This window comes from Perissodus microlepis, chromosome 11, assembly GCF_051167445.1.
Source record: "Perissodus microlepis isolate ML-2025 ecotype Zambia chromosome 11, ASM5116744v1, whole genome shotgun sequence".
Classification (NCBI taxonomy): domain Eukaryota; kingdom Metazoa; phylum Chordata; class Actinopteri; order Cichliformes; family Cichlidae; genus Perissodus; species Perissodus microlepis.
This window is the reverse complement of record NC_140471.1, coordinates 9364614-9384495: the sequence shown is the minus strand read 5'-3', so window position 1 is coordinate 9384495 and position 19882 is coordinate 9364614. Positions and strand designations below refer to the sequence as shown.

Sequence of the window (19882 nt, the reverse complement as noted above, 5' to 3'; positions counted from 1 at the left end):
TAATAAATAATAAATTACGACGGTGAAAAAGCAACAGGAGACGCTTGTTAAGGGGTCTGAAATAGCAATTTAATAGTCTAAATCAAATTTGGCTTGTTGTATTTTATTAATTAAATATTTCCTTTACAACAATCAAACAGAACACAGTTGGTTACAAAATAAGGACTGCAAATGTCAAGCAAGCAAGTATTAAGTTAGTATATGAATAAAATATGGATGGCAAAAAGCATCAAACTGAAAATGTTCTGGAAGGGAAATAACTATTTAAAGGGGAATTGCCCAAAAAATAAAACAGACAAATGATTATAGGCCTACAGTATATATAAATATTTATAAAAAAAATATGCAATGATCTACAGTTCTAATACCAGCATTCTCATAGGTGCATAGAAAACTCACTTCTATTTCTCCATGTGCTTAGAACAGACTAACAGTATAACCAAGTCTCTCACTTGATAAAACACATTTGGGAAATTATTTTGAAGGATCCTGTAAATTAGCTTTAATTTCAGTGGTCACTGGGACATTTAAAAGAAAAAAACCATCGATTGAAATGTTATTTTATTTATCCCAAAATAAGGGTTAAAAACACAAACAAACACACATTTCCCCCTCAGAGTTATACGTCCACTCCAATCTTTGGTTTTGCCAAATCATTCCAGAGATTCCAATTCAGGATTCTTTCAGTGCCATGATGCCCGTCTCTTATACCCCTGGAATTAAGTATTGTTTTATTCTCGTGTGACACAGATGTGTCTAAGTTATTATATGATGTAACTAAATGTTGAAATTAACAGCAGAAGTTTGGAGGCGAAGTTGAAGGCACACAGTCTAGGATATTTACACAACCAAGGCATTTCATATTTACACAAAGAAAATTTATAATATGACAACACTTCTGGAAAGTCTGTATGCAATGCTTCATTTAAAGTAGGGTTTTGGTGCATTGCAGTACTTCATTATTGGATTCTGCATAAAGGACACTTCATTGATATTCCTGTCAATATACATATTAAAACTATATTTCAGGACGTCTCAATCCTTTACAACAAGAATTGCAAATAAATTCCCGAAGTCCATATTTTGCAGTTCCTTCTCCGATCCATCAGGTGTCTCCCACCACCTGGAGCGCTGTTAGTAGGAGGCAGCAGCGACTGAAGAGGAGCGGCCAGGCTGGATGTGCTTCAGGTGGCAGGAGTGGCAGAGAAGGTGTCCGTTCAGCGGGTAACAGCGGTGACCTTCCTCATCGTTCAGTTCCATCTTACAGTCCTGCACAGCATGAAGCAGGAACATGGCTGAGACATGAGCTTCAGCAGATAGAACAGTCGACAAAGGGTGTGATTGTTGCTCTGTATTGATCTTGGAAGATTTGACAGCAATAATGGCTCTGGTCAGCAGAGGTTTTCTTTTGTGCTGCAAGATTTCTTGAAAGAAATGTTTCTAACACTAAATTTTGTGCTTTTGAACAACCTGAAAGACTTAAAAATAAAAAAAGCTGAGAAGAAACCATCCAGTAGTTACACAGAGGCACTTCTCACAGCTCAGTGATTATGGAAAAAAAAAAAAAAAAAGCTGTCAATCATGCAAAAGAACAAACAACAGGTACTTGAGAAAATGATCAGATGGTGATGATGAGGTGTTGCATACCTGCTCTGCTCAGCACAGCATAATTACCAAGACTGTAATTAAGATCTGGGATCTACTCATTATAATTTCATTTAATGAGCTATTCAGAAAGCGACTGGCTAAGAGCCACTAAAACACACACATTTTACATTTCGAGGTGTTTTTACTTACCTCACAGTGATAACATTCAACATGATAGTCTTTGTCCATGGATACTACTCGAATGGTTTCATCAGACCCCTAGAAAAACAAAAAAAACAAACAAACCACTGAAGGTAATATCACTAGAAAATGCTCCACTCTCTCCTTCTGTTCAACTTCTCAGTTTGACAAAAGCTTCAAAAGATCGATAAGAAGCCCGGGGACGTCAATGAAAGCCACAAGCTGAATGATCTGTAACTCCTCTGCATCACAACTTTGGAGCTCAAGTGCTTGGCAATCATCTTGGCAAGTGTTGAGACATGACTGCCACTGGTTGCTCCAGTATCAGAGCAGTTTCATTCTATGTTGTGAATGTACTCAATTTATTTCTCCCTCCCATCAAACGATAACTCAGAGATGAGCCCTCACATTGTTTTGACCAGCTTGAAACTTGAGCTCTGTGTTTGGGTCTTAAGGATTTATAATCAATCACGTTCTTACTGAATGACAGTCCATGTGTAAAAATAGCTGATCATGCTCTACTCCTACAGTTTCTTAGTCATCTTAGCTTTATGGTTCTTCTCACAGTCTTTGCCCTCCTGTGAACCTGAGCTAATCATTCTCTACAGTAAAGATAAAAATCCGGCGCTTTATGATCATATCCTGTACACAGGTTCACATTTCAGCTCCAAATTACATATACTTATCTGGATACTGAGTAATTTTCTCAGCACCTATGTGCTATAACACAGTCCAGCTTGCCTACAGTAACCACTGAGTGGATCTGAAGTTTAAATAAATATTTCAGATATTCTCCAGTCACCAGAGAAGTAAGGTATTTGAAGCTGCCATAGAGGAGTTCAAATGTCAGCGCTGCTTTTAACCAACAAAGCTGCGTCCTTATGGTGTAGAGATGAAGGTGTTTACTATGAACGGTGCCCAGTTTACTCTGGCTAGTGGCCTTTATCGCATTTTATTTATTCTCTTTACTGTCTGTGCACTTCCAGGCATACAAGTCTCTCATACCATATTATGAATTACATTTTTAATTTGATTTTTTTCTACCCAGATTAGTTTTTACCTTATTGAGACAGGCATTTTTTGTGTCATATTTTATTTGATTGATTTAAGCTGCTTATTATACTGTATGGTTGTCTTTCAGTTATTTTTAACTGATGTAACCAAAGAATTTCCCACCCTTTGTATAACTAAAATATATCTTATGTGGGTATAAAAACATGATTTGTGTTGTGCCAGTTTGGTATGGTAATTTTAATTAACGCCTGCATATATAAAGGGATGAGTAGCCAACAGGACATCATTTTTTTATTTCACTTTTTTGATTTACAAATGAACAAATATGCACAAAAGTGAGGATTGATAATTTATCAGCTAACATTAGCAAACTTAGTAAACAATTTGTTAACGGGAGGAGTGATTTAAAAATGTCCTGCTGCATGTGACAGTTGTTGGTTTAAGTTTACAGAAAGAGCAAAACAGTTTGTGTGTCACAGGCTGTAAACATGTTTGATTCTACTGTGTGGTTGAGCGTTTTTCAAGTGGCCGTTTGTGGAACTAAATGTTCACCACCTATTTTTTTTTTTTTAAACCCAGGACAAAGTATTTTTTGGTGTTTTCTTTTGAGAAAAGCTCAAAATGTTCAAATGCACATTGCTGATGTTACCCAAGTAAAACAGCAGAGAAAACAAGGTGGCGATAGCTTACCTCTGAGGGCAGGATTGGCTGGTTACAGGCAGCACATTTAGGTGCCAGGACCCTGGGAAAGTAAGATGGAAAGAGAAACTTTTAAAGACTTTTTTAAAACTTAACTGAAAAAAACAAAAAACAAAAAACAAAAAACAAAAAAACACGAACTGTAACGACTAAGGTAAATGTAGTAACTAAATGAGCTGAATTAAAATGAACTCTATCCAGACTTTAAAGCTCACAGTTCATATTCAGTGTCCCTTTACCAGACGTTACACCCCCCTCTGCCTCCTGATTCAGCTAAGGAAATGCCAGGTCTGCAGATGTGCTGGCTTCACTTCACACACGTGATTCCCCAAATCCAAGAACGAGTAGAAAATTAAAGTGCAAACTGGATTCATTATTTCCACACACGTGGCAGGCACCTGGAAGTCTGAGGAAATAACAAAGGGTCTCTCAGTGTGGATGGGCATGACTGTGGCCAAAAGTCACATAGCTGTATACACAATAAGGCTTGTCTGATTTAATCAGCGTAGAGAACATTTGGGGGCTGCCAGGCAGAGATCGGCCACGTGCTCGGTTCTGCTGTACATGCTGTCCCAGCAGGAAAAAAACAAAAACAAAAAAAGAGAAAGAACAGCTGGAACTGCAGAGTCGCTGTGGAGAGCGAGCCTTTACAGGTGCTGCACATTCAAATGTGATTGCAGTTTGTCAAAGTGGTTAACAGTTCCCACACATGGATGCATAAATAAAACCTTTCAGACCTCTACTTGTATTGCAGATTATGTCCAATAATGGGAAGAGGCATGGCTCTGTGCCACTATTCACACCTCTAACTGGACAGTGATATTTTCTTTCCTCCCTCCCCCTCTCTCTCTTGCCCCCTGCCAGAATAAACTTCTCATGTGTCTGCCACATGTGGCAGAGGGAAACTTAGTCAACCCGTGCAGGCCTTCTCAACCTGATCCCGCCATAGCAGAGGAAAGTTAAAGGGCTGTGCCAGTGAGTTCAATTGGAACATGAAACCTGGACATGTTTTCCCAGCGTCACTTTAAACTAAATCCCCCTCAGACATATCCAGGTGCTCCTTTAATTACTGTGTAACAAGCGACACTCACCTGTGGTAGTCTTTGACACAGTAGATCCTATTTTCGGTGTCCACAGTGAAGGGCACTCCATCAAGGCTCTCATTACAGATGACACAGCGGAAACAGCCTGGGTGGTACGACTTCCCGAGGGCCTGCAGGATCTATGGAGAGGAATGAGTAAAACGCTTCATGTTTCTTGGTATTTTGAATGGTCATCATAAAAAAAAAAGGAAAAAAAAAAGAGAGAACATTTTGGTGGGTTAACTGAGTCATCATCACAGCCCAGAATAGACCAAGACAAATAACTCAGCAAAATACAAGAAGCAAGCTTACCTACCAAACAAATCACAAAGATTAACACATTTTATTTACAGTGAGAAAAACTAAGAAATCTCCTTTACTCAGCCTACTGAATGGTTAACATATGCAGACTCGTGTCAACAGAAATACTTTACTTCCTGACTTGTGATGACATCATATCGGGGTGTTTTTAAACCACAAGCCTGTGTGTCTGTGTTTGAGGAGACAGACAAAGACACAGAGCCAACGCTCTTTGAGTCATCATCCAGATGTGTGCACTGAATGCTCATTTAGGATGAAGTAACCACGTTTAGTGCCGAGATCACCAGACTCTGACACACAAAAATCGCACAGAAGCCCATTCAGCTGACGAGAGGAACCCAACAGTTACCATGTCCATGATCAAGTGTCCGCAGGCGTTGCACTTGTCTGCAGACTGCTGGAAACCAGAATACTACAACAGAGAAAACACAAATATGGTTTATTAACGGATTTTCTCACAATAGGACCCCTCAACAGCTCCACAGTGTCTACCCTAGGCCAAATCCCAGGCCATCTGGGCGGCTGAACTAAAACCATCTCTACAGTTTGTTGCAGTAACATTTGCTTCAGTGACATTTTTTCCGATTTAGTCACAAAGTCAGTACAGTGTAGTTTGTTTTGAGTATATTTAAGTATTTAAAAATATTATGTAGGAAACCATCAGTGAGAACAGTGCACACGTACAGGCCTGGCAGAATACATATGCATATATCACCACTTCATACAGAGAGCAAAGCCGGAGCAAATTTAATTCAGTATAAATGTTGATTTTAATTGAGAAGCGAAGAGCTTTTGGTGGAAGGGCAATTACAGGAGGTTTTACACAGAGGGCTCGCGGGGTAAACAGACACAGGGCTGCTGAGAGAGCAAGAATGAGTTCGTAAAATACTTTTCACATGAACGCAACATGAACACCAGCTGTAAAACGCAGACAAAAAATTCAAGACAAATTCTAACTTAGGCTTTTAATTGAGTTGAATGCATCCGTGATTATGCACAGGGAATGTTCTTTCCATTTTTTGCAAAGTACATGTGGGAATACTCTGATGGTCCAATTGGCCTGACTGCCCTCCAACCCATCAGCAGTAGGAAAGCTGTTTCTCCAGTAACAGACCTCTTTCCAGTCTCACTTTAAGGAAGTTATTCACATTGAACACTGGAAATTCTCTTAACTGTGTCAGAAGGTCATGTCTCTGATTGCCATTTGCATTCAAGTGGAATGAAGCAGTTTTCAATGATCATGGGTTTGATTAAGGAACAATGTACACCCCCCCCCCCCAAAAAAAAACCCTACAAAAAAACTTCTTTGAGCAGCTCCCTTATTTACAAGGGGTCGCCACAGTGGAGGGATATTTGATTTGGCAGACATTTCTATGCCGGACGTCCTTCCTGATGCAACGCTCCTTGGGACATTCGTCTCGTTCTGGTCTTGAACTGGCGATCTTGCGCACAAATGGTGGGAACCTGTGATTTCTGGTATTTTAGGCAAATCACAAAGTTATCTGATTTTAGAAATGAGCCATGACAGAAGGATACTGACTGGCATCTAAACTAAATCTAATGCTTTTTTTTTGCATTTTTAAATCCCAGTGATGGTTATCAGACCATATAATCCAGTTTAAGAAAACTAAATATTGACTCTTTATCGACTGCTCACCAGGAAGTCTTCTTCACAGAAAACCTTCCCTCCAACATAGTAGAAAGCTTTCCCTCTCAGTCTTCGACCTGCAGAAACAGAGAGAACAGTCTATTAGCATCATTTCCCTCTTCAAAGTTGTCCACAGCTTTGACTAACAAAAACGTCTTATTCCCTCTTACTGAAATATGAACATTAGGCAGTTTAGAACAGGCTTGAAAAGATAACTTAACGACAGAAAGTTGAACTGTCATACTGGAAAGTCTTACATGAGTCACGAGCTTCATCTCAGAAAATAGTTACACCACGACTAAGGCATTAAGAATGTAGTGATTAATTACAGCTATTCAAAAGGTAATGGGCCGTCTTGCAGTATTCATTACGTCCTGCTGAATTCCAAGCAGATTAATCAAATAAAGGGATTCACAGTGTCTTGGTGTCTTAATATAACACTGCTGTGGCACAGAGCAGGCTACAATCAGGCAAGGAACACATCTGGATCCAACACGTGCAGATAAAGGGCTCATTAAATCTAATTATTGGACAGGTAAACTGATTAAAGAGTGCCCTGTTGAATTTCATGGACACCATAGGCCAAATCCTCCAATAATGCACTGCTCTTCTTTGTTCCTATCTAATCTCCTTCCACATGCTGGGTATGCTTACTTTTTGTCAAAACACGCGTACCAAGCCCTTGTGTGCTTCACATAGCTACGCCTGCCCAGGTCCCACAGGAAGAAAGAACATTCCTCGGATTTTGGAAGTGGGGAGATGAGGGAGGGGACAGCAGAGGAGAGGGAGGGGTTCACCTTAGTGAACCGCAGACTTCTTTATCTCTCAGGCTCCATCCCACAATCTGTTTACTTTTTTTTGTGTAACCAGTCTACTTGTTCCAGGAGACAGATCCACATCCTAACCTATACCAATTAACAAAAACAAAAAGCTTTTTCATGATAGAATAAGTACTGGCGCTTTTTTCTCTGCAAATGATTTCTCATAGCTTCATCTTTCAGCTAATTGTTTGACGATTTAAAGTCATAACTGGACTGTTTGGAAGCAATGAGCTGGAATAAAAAGTAAAATTAGATCTAAACCATGAAACCTCATGATTTCTATTTTTCACTGGGTAGCACATTAACTTCTTCAGGAATTTACAATTTCATGATCCCATTTTAACTGAGTAAAAATGACCATGCATTACCAAAGTGTCGCCTAGACTACCTAAGGAAGAGCAAAGTCATTCTGATCAGACCAAGGTGGGGAACTGGCCGTGAGTAATTACTGATAGTCCTGTGACTGCGTCCCTAAAGGAAAAAGGGAAGGATGAAGGGGATGAAAGTGAATTATGGACCATTCCTCTTCTTCACATTCTTCTTTTTTTTTTAAGTGAGTCACAGAGGGAAGGCTTTGCACAAAGATAAGAGCTTAATTAAAGTCAGGAGTCAGCAGTGACGGTTTGAAAAGCACAAGAAACGACGACTACGGCGCTTTCATAAAAATGTAAAACACCTGAGGGACAGAGCCAAAACACAGGGCCGGGTTCTAATTAAGCAAATCTATGAATTCCCTCATGTGATCCCATTCAGAAAATGAGCAACTCATAATGACCCTGCCATGACTTCCCAATCAAGCCTCAACCTCAACGAATCAGGTCCTCAACTGTGACATGTCAGAGATTGTTCTCACCTTAAAATCATTTCCTGTTCTATGAAATCACTGATGTACTTTTAATTTACAAAGAAAATTAGTATTTTTAAGACTTCTTTGAACTTCGGTTGTTTGGTCAAGACCCTGAAAATGTAGCCTCCAGATGTTAAAATACCAGCAGACTGAAGGACCAATAGGATCCTGGGTTGTATCCTCCAGACCCTGCAGACTGACTTGTATTATGGGCTGATATCGAGAAAGCAGAATCTGTTTATCACTGTTCTTTGCTTCACTGCTGCAGTTCTAGGCTATCATAGTAAAATAAATGTAAAAACCAAACCACAACAACCACAATTTCCTTTTTATTTCCATCAAGATTAACTCTACAGATGCAAGTTTTCCTGAGTGTCTCCAAGCATATAAATTTAAGAAGCTGTTTTTAATTTTTTTTCTTGTGAATTACACTTTTTTTTTTTTTTTTAAACAGTTTCACAGACCATCTGAGAAGTAAAACTTGGGCTTTTTCTCTCTAACTGAAACTGTGTTTTTACCTTTAAATGTCTGTAAACAGTAAATGATTAAACTAGAAGGAAGACCCCTGCAGCGAAGTGCTGAATCTCAGACGTGCAGCCTGAGCGCTCTTGGCCACCAGGAATGTCCGCCTGTCTTTCACAGTCACCTGGGGGGTGTGTGTGTGTGAGGGGGGGGGGGGGGGGGTCTTGGTCATAAAATCTTATGCAACTCAACACATGTAGCAGTTATGCTGACACACATTTTGGAGACGGGAGGGAAAAAAAAAAAAAAAAAAAAGGGGCAATGCTTAGTAGATGAGTACTGAGTAGCTGACTCTATTATGCAGCAAGTATTACATATGCATGTGTATCTTTCGTTATGTTCCTGTGTGCTGGCTCTGTATTGCGTGGTAAATGGTCTCCCTGTCTCACACTGTACTCCCAGCTAACACAACAGCGCCTACTGTCCTCCTGGAGCTGGGGCTACAGAGGGCCCCCGTGCCTGCATTCCTCCCCAGATGAGATGCTTTCCCCTGGGGCCGCTCGGAGCAAACACAACCCTAATGCCCTCGCTTGTAACAAGCCATGAGAGGTATGTGCTGTGTAAACTTTCTCCCACCACTTCAGGAATCAGCTACACTCTGAGCCACCATGTAAACCCTTAGAGACATGCAGTCCTTTCCGTTAATCGTCTTCATGCCTGAATGAGCGCTGTTGTCACTTCTTACTAGTATAAATGTTACTAGATACAGCTATATTAGGACTGTGCCCATCTCTCTTACTTACTTTGAAATGCTCAGTTCCTTAAAAACATGATTTGTTATATTTTAACACATTAACAGATAAAATCTTATCTCATGCACTGTTTCTAATTTGCAACTTGCGTTCGTTTCTGATGCATTTTTGGCATTACCATAATTCCTGTAGGTAAAAGCTCATTCTGTGGCAAGGGCAGCTCCTTTAAATCTATACTGTTACATACATGTCTGAAGGAACAAAAATTAATGAGATCCATGTCTGAAATCAGGTCTACAAGATACTGCTAAAGCCAGCAATATTATGCATCTCTTATTATAATTCAGCTACACCATTTTCCTCACAAACAATGATGGAGGGTAAAGGGAAATAGAGGTGTTAATTACACATTTGAGTGTATAACCAGAAAGGTCAGCGGTGGTACAGAATAATGAGCCTTGGCAGAGATCTCCAGAGTGCCACAAATACCCTGCATACCCATGATCTGATAATTGGGACACAGATTTTAATGGTTGAAGCCATGAGTGAGGTCATGCTTTAGTGGGGGAAGGAAATTAACATCTAGCTACAGGTCAACCACAAACCATAAGTAATAGGTCGAAAGCGACAAAGTAAACTAAACCCTTTAAACATTATTTAGCACAACGTTGATAGAATCCACAGGATCTATACGTGCGGCCGTTCCCACACTTTTCATTTAAACTCAAAGTTGAAAAACTGCATCTGCCCCCGGTAAGCAATATTTAAAGAAACACACAAACAAATGAGAGATTTAGTCTTTGAAGTCGATGCCAAAGCATCTTTGAACAAATAAACCCTGTAGCCAACCGGTCCAGTGTGAAACAAGCCACTCTTGTTTCCGTCCATGTGCCACAAAGCACACATTCCTCTCAAGTGTGGATGTGGGTTTAAGAGTTGAACTCCTTAAAAACACTCAGAGAGACACTAAGTATTATTCGAAAAGCTAGCTTGTTGAAAGACAGATGAATTAGGTAGGCAAAAAGACTTTTAGTATGCCTTTGTCTGGGCTGAACGAGTGACTGGCACACCCAGAAACCAAACACTAGCAGCAGAGGACAGTAATCCCTAAATAATTGCATGTTTTTGCTTGGGGGCAGTGAATGAGCGAAGAAGAAGGTACCACTTTGATTCAAGAGTAGAGCTTCTTTGGCAGCCTGTTAGTTAGGAGGTGACAGCAGCTTTATGTGTGGAGAAAAGTGTTTAAATGGGAGCAAAAGTGAGAGTATGCGGCACACGGGAGTTTGTGTGTACTTACTACAGGCACTGCAAGTGAAGCAGTTGTCATGGTAGAGGCTACCCATAGCCTGGCAGGCTTGATTGGCTCCATGCACTGCCTTATTACACTTCACACACAGCCCTGGAACAGAACACAGACAAGACACACATTTAACCAACATGGCCGTCACGGTTCAGGTAAATTCATGTTACTACAGCACAAGATATTAATTTCAAATATAAAAACAAAAGTTTATTTCATCAGTTTCTGGAGAGAGAGAAGAGAAAACTTCAGGAAGCTGGTTTAGACTGAAAGGGGAAACACATCAGTATTTGTTTATTTGACTTGGCTTGAAGACTTAGAAGTCTATTAATAAAAGAGCTGATAGGAATCAGAGCAGTCCTACTTTTACAACATACACAGTTAATGTGGCCCGATATCAAGACATGGGAGTGTAGCTAATATTCATACACACTCACGTCCAAGTCTGTGTTATTTTTTCTCTCTCTCTCTCGTTGGGTGAAGATTACTATTTCTGTCCTTTCAACAAGCCTTTCACATGATGGCACGCCAGGAACATTACATAACTTCTCCCTTGACTCTGGACAGCTCCTGAGCAACACAAGGTTACCGTGTGATCAATATGCAACTATTTATACCGAGAGCTGCATGAGGATTGAGAGAATTTCCAGAGAAGCCTCCTCTGAGCAGAAACAGTAGGACATGGTATGATAAGGCAAACTGACATATGGACCGCCATCGCTGCTGACTGATGGGCTGCTAAATCAATCACCCACCTACAGTGAGATATGACTACCTAATTGTTAAAACAGAAAGGGCGATGACACCGATGGAGGATGAAAGTGAGACCTCGAGTTTAGTGAGGGGGAAGTTAAGTAAAGGCAGGCATGAGGTTATTTGCGTGTGTTTTTATAGTAAAACTCCCCAGAGACTAAGAAATGGAGCTCAGCAGAAGAGAGTGTTACAGCCCAGCCCAGCCCAACACAGCTCAGCTCCTCCAACACTGACAAAGAAACTTCTGTTTCCACTGTATCCAACACTCATCATATGACTGTGTCCTCCACAAACATGCTGTTACATTTAATAGCCCTCATCAAATGATTTTCAAAACAGACTTCCAGTAATACAGTTGGGCTATCTATCTATATATATATATATATATATATATATATATATATATATATATATATATATATATATACACACACACACACACATATATTTACAGGGAGTGCAGAATTATTAGGCAAATGAGTATTTTGTCCACATCATCCTCTTCATGCTTGTTGTCTTACTCCAAGCTGTATAGGCTCGAAAGCCTACTACCAATTAAGCATATTAGGTGATGTGCATCTCTGTAATGAGAAGGGGTGTGGTCTAATGACATCAACACCCTATATCAGGTGTGCATAATTATTAGGCAACTTCCTTTCCTTTGGCAAAATGGGTCAAAAGAAGGACTTGACAGGCTCAGAAAAGTCAAAAATAGTGAGATATCTTGCAGAGGGATGCAGCAGTCTCAAAATTGCAAAGCTTCTGAAGCGTGATCATCGAACAATCAAGTGTTTCATTCAAATTAGTCAACAGGGTCGCAAGAAGCGTGTGGAAAAACCAAGGCGCAAAATAACTGCCCATGAACTGAGAAAAGTCAAGCGTGCAGCTGCCAAGATGCCACTTGCCACCAGTTTGGCCATATTTCAGAGCTGCAACATCACTGGAATGCCCAAAAGCACAAGGTGTGCAATACTCAGAGACATGGCCAAGGTAAGAAAGGCTGAAAGACGACCACCACTGAACAAGACACACAAGCTGAAACGTCAAGGCTGGGCCAAGAAATATCTCAAGACTGGTTTTTCTAAGGTTTTATGGACTGATGAAATGAGAGTGAGTCTTGATGGGCCAGATGGATGGGCCCGTGGCTGGATTGGTAAAGGGCAGAGAGCTCCAGTCCGACTCAGACGCCAGCAAGGTGGAGGTGGAGTACTGGTTTGGGCTGGTATCATCAAAGATGAGCTTGTGGGGCCTTTTCGGGTTGAGGATGGAGTCAAGCTCAACTCCCAGTCCTACTGCCAGTTTCTGGAAGACACCTTCTTCAAGCAGTGGTACAGGAAGAAGTCTGCATCCTTCAAGAAAAACATGATTTTCATGCAGGACAATGCTCCATCACACGCGTCCAAGTACTCCACAGCGTGGCTGGCAAGAAAGGGTATAAAAGAAGAAAAACTAATGACATGGTCACCTTGTTCACCTGATCTGAACCCCATTGAGAACCTGTGGTCCATCATCAAATGTGAGATTTACAAGGAGGGAAAACAGTACACCTCTCTGAACAGTGTCTGGGAGGCTGTGGTTGCTGCTGCACGCAATGTTGATGGTGAACAGATCAAAACACTGACAGAATCCATGGATGGCAGGCTTTTGAGTGTCCTTGCAAAGAAAGGTGGCTATATTGGTCGCTGATTTGTTTTTGTTTTGTTTTTGAATGTCAGAAATGTATATTTGTGAATGTGGAGATGTTATATTGGTTTCACTGGTAAAAATAAATAATTGGAATGGGTATATATTTGTTTTTTGTTAAGTTGCCTAATAATTATGCACAGTAATAGTCACCTGCACACACAGATATCCCCCTAAAATAGCTAAAACTAAAAACAAACTAAAAACTACTTCCAAAAACATTCAGCTTTGATATTAATGAGTTTTTTGGGTTCATTGAGAACATGGTTGTTGTTCAATAATAAAATTATTCCTCAAAAATACAACTTGCCTAATAATTCTGCACTCCCTGTACACACACACACACACACACACACACACACACACACACACACACACACACACACACACACACACACACACACACTTATAATTCAGCTAAACCTCTCCTGATGCCACCACAGAGTGCACATCATCAGGGGCCCCACTGGCTGGAAAGAAGATTTAGAGATGACAGAGGGATATTATTAGAAAGCCAAAGAATGTTGCTCTTATGTAAGCTTTTTGTTTACATGAAAACATGACAAAGCAGTCATACGAAGACTAAAATACCCTATTTGAATAAGTCAAGATCAAATCTCAAGTCTTCTTAAAACAAAAAAACCCCGCACACACAGAAAAACAACAAAACAAAACAAAACACAAAAACAACAGAAGAAATGGTACAAATATAGCACAGAACACTGTTTTTTCAGGGGGGGGTGGGGGGGGGGGGGGTTACGTTTGATTTGTATGCACTACAAGGGAAAACAGGCTAAAAGTGTAGTCTCACTTTATTTTTCCTGTTTTAAAACTTAAAAAAAACTGTTACTCATTGTTGCAGTTTGTGCTTCAATCACTTTAACATGAGTCACCTACACCTACATTAACTTAGATGAACACATCCACCACATGAACTCTATAACAGACACATGCATGAATGCAATACAATAATCTGCTCACACACACATCACACCCAGAAGTGACAAGTGACACAGCATACCAACTTCTGCCAGTTACTGTAGCACATATACATACACGTGCACGCACACAGACAAAACCATGCAGATGTGAGCTTGGGAGGACATCACGTTCACATACTTGATCAAAAATAAAATAGCCTCCAAAAGGCCTGCCAGAGCAGGAGCCAAGAATCCCTGGGAAGAGTTAAGATGGAGCTTTCCACTCAACAGCCAGATGGGATAAATTAATCCTCCATCTTAACGCAACACTAAAAACTCTCCACTGGATGTGTATGTGAAAGTTAGAGGAAGAGGCCAGGCAGAACTCTGGGATGTCGCTTCTTCTTTCTTGAAAGAACTCCTCCATAAATCTAACTTCCTCTCAAGTTCTTGCAGCCAAGGACAAAGCTGCATCCACAAACCTGTCCCTAAATTTCTCAGACTGTCTGCTCATCCATTCAAGCTGCACCACAGGCACCCCTAAACTCGTCTGGGACACCCCCCCGCCCCTCCTCTTTGTATCTCAAGACCTCATTTGTTAAATTCCTCACTCTCTTCCTTCAGACATTCCTCAGTGTTCCCTTGGTGCAGCCATTGGCAATGAACTCATTTTCCCAGAACCTCCAACTGTAGTTAATGCCAATCTACGGAGCCCCTCTGATGACATGGTCCAAAAAATAAATAAATAAATTGTGGACACAAAATACTACTTCGTGCCCTCGAAATAGTATAACGTGCCCATGAAATACTATTTTGAGGGCACAAATTGGGTTTAACGTGGCAACGAATTACACATTTGTGGCAACGAAATAGATAACGTGCGCACATCATATTGATACAATTCCTGGACAGCTGCGTAGCATAAGATTAGGCTAAACCTATACACCATGGACAGAGACAGTATGAATGAGTTTTATTTTAGGCTGGGAATGAGCTACAAATGCATTTTGAAAAGCCTGGCAATGCAAGGAACCATTATTACGGAGAGACATTTAAACAGGATATTGAGAGCCCAGTTGCTTTACAGACGTAAGTACGACCTGGACGCCGGGATAGATTTTATTGTCAACCAACTGCAAGGGCCTGGGAAGGATCACGGTTATCGGTCAAGTGTTTCGTGGCCACAAATAAGTATTTCGTGGGCACGTTATACCCATTTCGTGGGCACGAAGTAGTATTTTGTGGCCACAATTTATTTAGTTATTACACCATGTCATCAGAGGGGCTCCGTACCAATCAGCACAGTATGCAAACAACATAGCCCAATATATGCAGGCATATATCAGTAACTTAATATTCAAGCACTACTACAAACGATTTACAAATGAAAACATTAAAAGAGCTCAAAAGTAGGATTTTTTTGGGAGAAACTTAAGCATGTAAAAAATAGCCTACACTAGTTTTTACCCCCCACCTCTGGTATAAAGTGATGACTCAGAGGATGAGCCATGGTCTGGTGGGAAACTCCATATAGGAACTGTGTGGGCTATGTAGGACAGTGTGTGAGAAAATAAAGGCATATATAGCATCATTTTGAAATCTTCAACCCCGGCCTGTTGCACACTGTGCTCTCCCACACATCCACATTGCGTTGGCTATTTGTGCACCTCATCAGTGACTGTGACGTATGCCAGAGGATCTTTCCTTACACACCAATATAAGCACGTTTGGGAGGGGGGGTGAGGTAGAAGAAGGCGAATTACATCTGTGACATTCCAGCAGGAAATTCCTCCAGCGAGGATTCATGGGTGGGCTCCACGTGCGTGTGTCGGGGTCTCCTGCTCTCTCTTCCTTCCCACCATGTTTCTCTCTCGAATCCTATTTTCAAAGATGACTTTGGCTTTGAACACCTGAGGATCTGCATCTGTGATTACAGCCTATCAGCTGATCTCAAAGGCAAGCATCTGTTTTTGTATTTTGTTTCTCTCCCCAGCATGTGTTGCATATTCATTTTCTGATAGCACCTGCAGTCTGGAGAGAACAGCTTCAGTGCTACATGCACCAACAGGAGGAATGAAAACCAGAATATGCAGGGTTTTTTTCCAAACTCAACAAGTTGAGAGCAGCGGCTTGTTTGTTCTTCATATGACCCCAAATTCTAACATTTACAGTCACATTGATCAACTTAAACCAAAGCAATCATATAAACTCCTTGGTTTGTCTTTTTGTTAAATTGTTAGCAGTAATTACTCAAATGTTGACAGATTTATATAAAAATTCTCCAGAGATGGAGCTGGAAATCTGGGAATTTCTTTTAAGTGCTCCTTGCGATATAACGAGGTCAAACACTTTATGCCAAATATTCCCAAATTTATATCTGAATGGGAGACATTGTAGTTTTCCACGTGCTTGAGCTTGGTGCATGCACAAACCTGACAACGTGCTTACAGAAAGTGTAATCTTAAAAAAAAAAAAAAAAAAAAGGGTGCAAGCACAGGTCTCTGTCAGTGACATCATTCTAGTGTCAATCAAACAAACTGGATGAGGGAGGAGCATCAATGCAATTACAAACTTAATGCCCCACAGATCCAAAGTGATAAAGCTCTAAGTACAGAGTTAAGGGCCTCAATAGTAATCAATTACATCCCTGAGATGAGATAAGAGGGTAACAGTCTTCTTTCTGGCCTCTGACATTCTTTTACTGCCAAAGGGTTTGTTGTGGGTAGGCAATTAAGCAATTACATGAGACATGACAAATTAGAAAATTATTCCGTCTGGATTCCAGAGCGGAAAAGGGGGAAAGGACCACCACGGCATCAGTCGACGTGCAGTTTCACAGACAAAAAAGTGTTGGCATGTATTCATGTCACCAAAAAAGAAACACACAAGACGCGTGTCTGCAACAGAAACCCACAACAGAAGGATTACAAAAGCTGACAAAGGGTACATGTGTCAATGAATGAAGCAAGTGACCAACTTGCCTCATTCACTGGCACATGTACCCTTTGTTGTTCTTCTGCTCTGGGTTTCACATGTCTCGTGGTGGTTTATGTTTTGGACTGTGGTTTGGTGGTTCAGTTGCCCAACTGGCAGAAATCCCCTTGTTAATACTTGCAATCTGAATTCTTACCAAAGTAGTCAGCCTTTGGCTGGGCATCCATCTCTTTTTCCAGTCGCTTAGTGAGGGCTTCTAATTTTATTTCAGCTGCTGAAGGACTTTGTTCAGGTGGATGTGTCAGGACGGACTGACAGGGTAGCTGGACAGGCTTAGAAGAGCCCGGGACTTCAGTTTCAGCACTGTTGGTCTGTTCACAGGCAGGCATTTGGCTCTGACCTTGACCCTGGATGATGCTTTTGGAGACACTGCTGGGGTTTACAGCAGAAGATGTCACCTGGGCTTTGGGCTGAAGTGTTTCAGAAGTTGTAGAAAGGACAGAGGAGGCTGCCACAGGACCATTATGGCTGGCAGATGGTTTAGAAATTGGTGGTGGCGTGTAATGGGACGCAGGCTTGGTGGAGGGCTGCTGCACATGCAATTCAGCTCCTCCTGTGAAGGCACTCAGAGGCAGGATAGGCGCCAGGTCTGGTTTTGCTGAGCCAGAGGGCTCTCCGACCCACCCTTTAACTGGCCCAGCAGGAGATGGTGGACTTCTATTGACAGGTGAAGAAATGGCCTGATTCTGCTGGGATAGAAGACTGTTGAAGGTAGAAGGTGCCTGGGATAGGTGCTGGGATGCACTGCTGCTCCCAGACTCAGACAAAGATGGGGCAGGCTGGCTGTCTCTGGATGGGGCCCAAGCAGGCGGCTGGCTCACTGGGTGACGCGCATGAGAAGGGTTTCCAGAGCTAGGCGGGGAAGGGGTGGTATGCTGGTATGAATGGGGCTCCAAGCGCTCCTTACTGTCGTAATTGTTTCCGTACTCGTAAGCCCTGCCGGTAGGAAGTTCAGACTGGATACCCGTGTGGTGTCTCTGGCCGTCAAACTGTGCGTACTGACTCCCAGCAGCGGTGCTCGGCACAGGGCCAGATAGTAGTGGGGGCTTCGCAGCAGCTTCACTCGGCTGTCTGTAACTGTTGATGGGCGGTCTGTCTTTGGTGTAATGTATGCTGCTGTGACCTCCGTTCATTTTAATGGCCTCGTTGTTTCTGGCCATCTCCTCCTGGTGTTTCTGCATGTGTATTTTAGTCATTTTAGAGGCAAAAACTCTCCTCGTCTCTTCAAAGTCGGGGTTATTTCCCGCATCCCTCCTCATTCGAAACAAGCCATCTCTGGATGCTTCATACATGTTTAGGTCCTCGATAAACTTGCTCGCCTCGAGCCCTAAATCCTCGTATTTATCCATTTTTAAAAAGGCGTATCGGCTCTGCTTCAGTAAAGTTGCAAGTAGTTGTATCTAGCCTAGCTTAAACACAAATATCCGCAAACTTTACAGTCAGTAGTCCAACAGTTCGCAGTCTTGAGAGAAGAAAATAAACTTTCCCCCTCCCGCCTGATATTTCCGACCTTTTCCCCGTCCTTTAAACAGTTCGAGCTCCACGTCCTCCTCGGTGAAACTGTCCGTCCGGGAAGCTCAGCTCTGCCCCAAAGAAGCCGCCGTCCGTCTGGTTATAAATGTGAGCCGATCCCAGATCCGATACCCCCGGACGACCCCACAAACCGCCCTCTCCTCCTCCTCCTCTTGCTGTTGCTGCTTTACAGCTTCATTCAAAAACTTTGTCTTTCGCACCTCTGAAAGAAAGACTACTAGAAAGCAGTCAAAAACAGAGAAGTTAACACAAACCGCCGGAGAACCGCTGGGGCACCGAGCCGTACGTGGCCGCCGGGTCGACAGTTGGAACTTAACGACGGAGCAGTTTGTTCCTTTAAAGGCACAGCGCTCAAATCAAGTAGGACAAGTAAGATAAGAGCTTTCCCCCCCCACACACCAGCCATTAATCAGCGTTATTTATGTAACCAGATAGCATATATCTGGTTTTAAAATAGCTCAGCTCGTAGGCATCCATTCTGGTAACTGTTCCATACATCATGTGTCATCTTTAAAAATATCACCGAGTTGACTCAATTCCCGTTCTTCTTCGAGGAAAAAGAAGAAAAAAACCCATTCCACTTCCCTAACCTCTACTAACTTTTATTTTCATAGTTTTATTGTTCTTCAATTGGACATTTTTTTAAATCTATTTTTACATTTTATACCGTTATTAATAACTTCACATTTCCATGGAAGGACGTGTGTTATTGTTGCCTTTATTTAAACAGGCAACAGGGTGCAATCACAATCCTGACAATAATGGGTTCACTGTTGAGGGTAGAAAAAAAATGAAGACAATTTGTATATGGAAATAAAAGAAGGCAGAAGCTGGAACTTGAAATTACTTAAAGTAACGTGTTACTCGTTATTAAACAGCATTGGTAAAATAAGATTTAAAAAGTAAATAAAGTATACCCCCTGACACAACTGCTTAAACTAGTCCCACTTCTCATAACAATCTGTGTAATTTAATATTCATAAAGCTGTACAGTAACTACTGCATGGGTGTGTTTTTATTAACAGGCCTGTCTGTTTATGGCTGAATGACATCACACATTCCTGTTCATGCAAAACACACACACACACACACACACACACACACACACACACAGTGTAACCCCTTTGCATTGTGTCCTGACCCGTCTGGAATATTTGAGGCAGAGTTGGGGTACAGCAGGACAAACTCATAATGTGTAGACAGAAAATATTTTATGTGTCCTACATAAAGCCTGAGTGTGCTTATATTGTCTGACAGCCACAGTT

General features: G+C 41.5%; 1 protein-coding gene across 1 annotated transcript; it reads right to left on the bottom strand.

Annotated features, from left to right (window-relative positions):
* Positions 1–339: 339 nt before the first annotated feature.
* On the bottom strand, positions 340–19217 carry limd1a (LIM domains containing 1a). The gene is made up of 8 exons (XM_084942611.1): positions 17221–19217; positions 10732–10833; positions 6562–6629; positions 5254–5316; positions 4593–4723; positions 3493–3544; positions 1798–1866; positions 340–1269 (listed from the first exon to the last, which is right to left on the bottom strand). Exons 1-8 carry the CDS (start codon positions 18431–18433, stop codon positions 1135–1137), a joined length of 1833 nt encoding a protein of 610 aa, XP_084798737.1. The 5' UTR covers positions 18434–19217; the 3' UTR covers positions 340–1134.
* Positions 19218–19882: the final 665 nt, after the last annotated feature.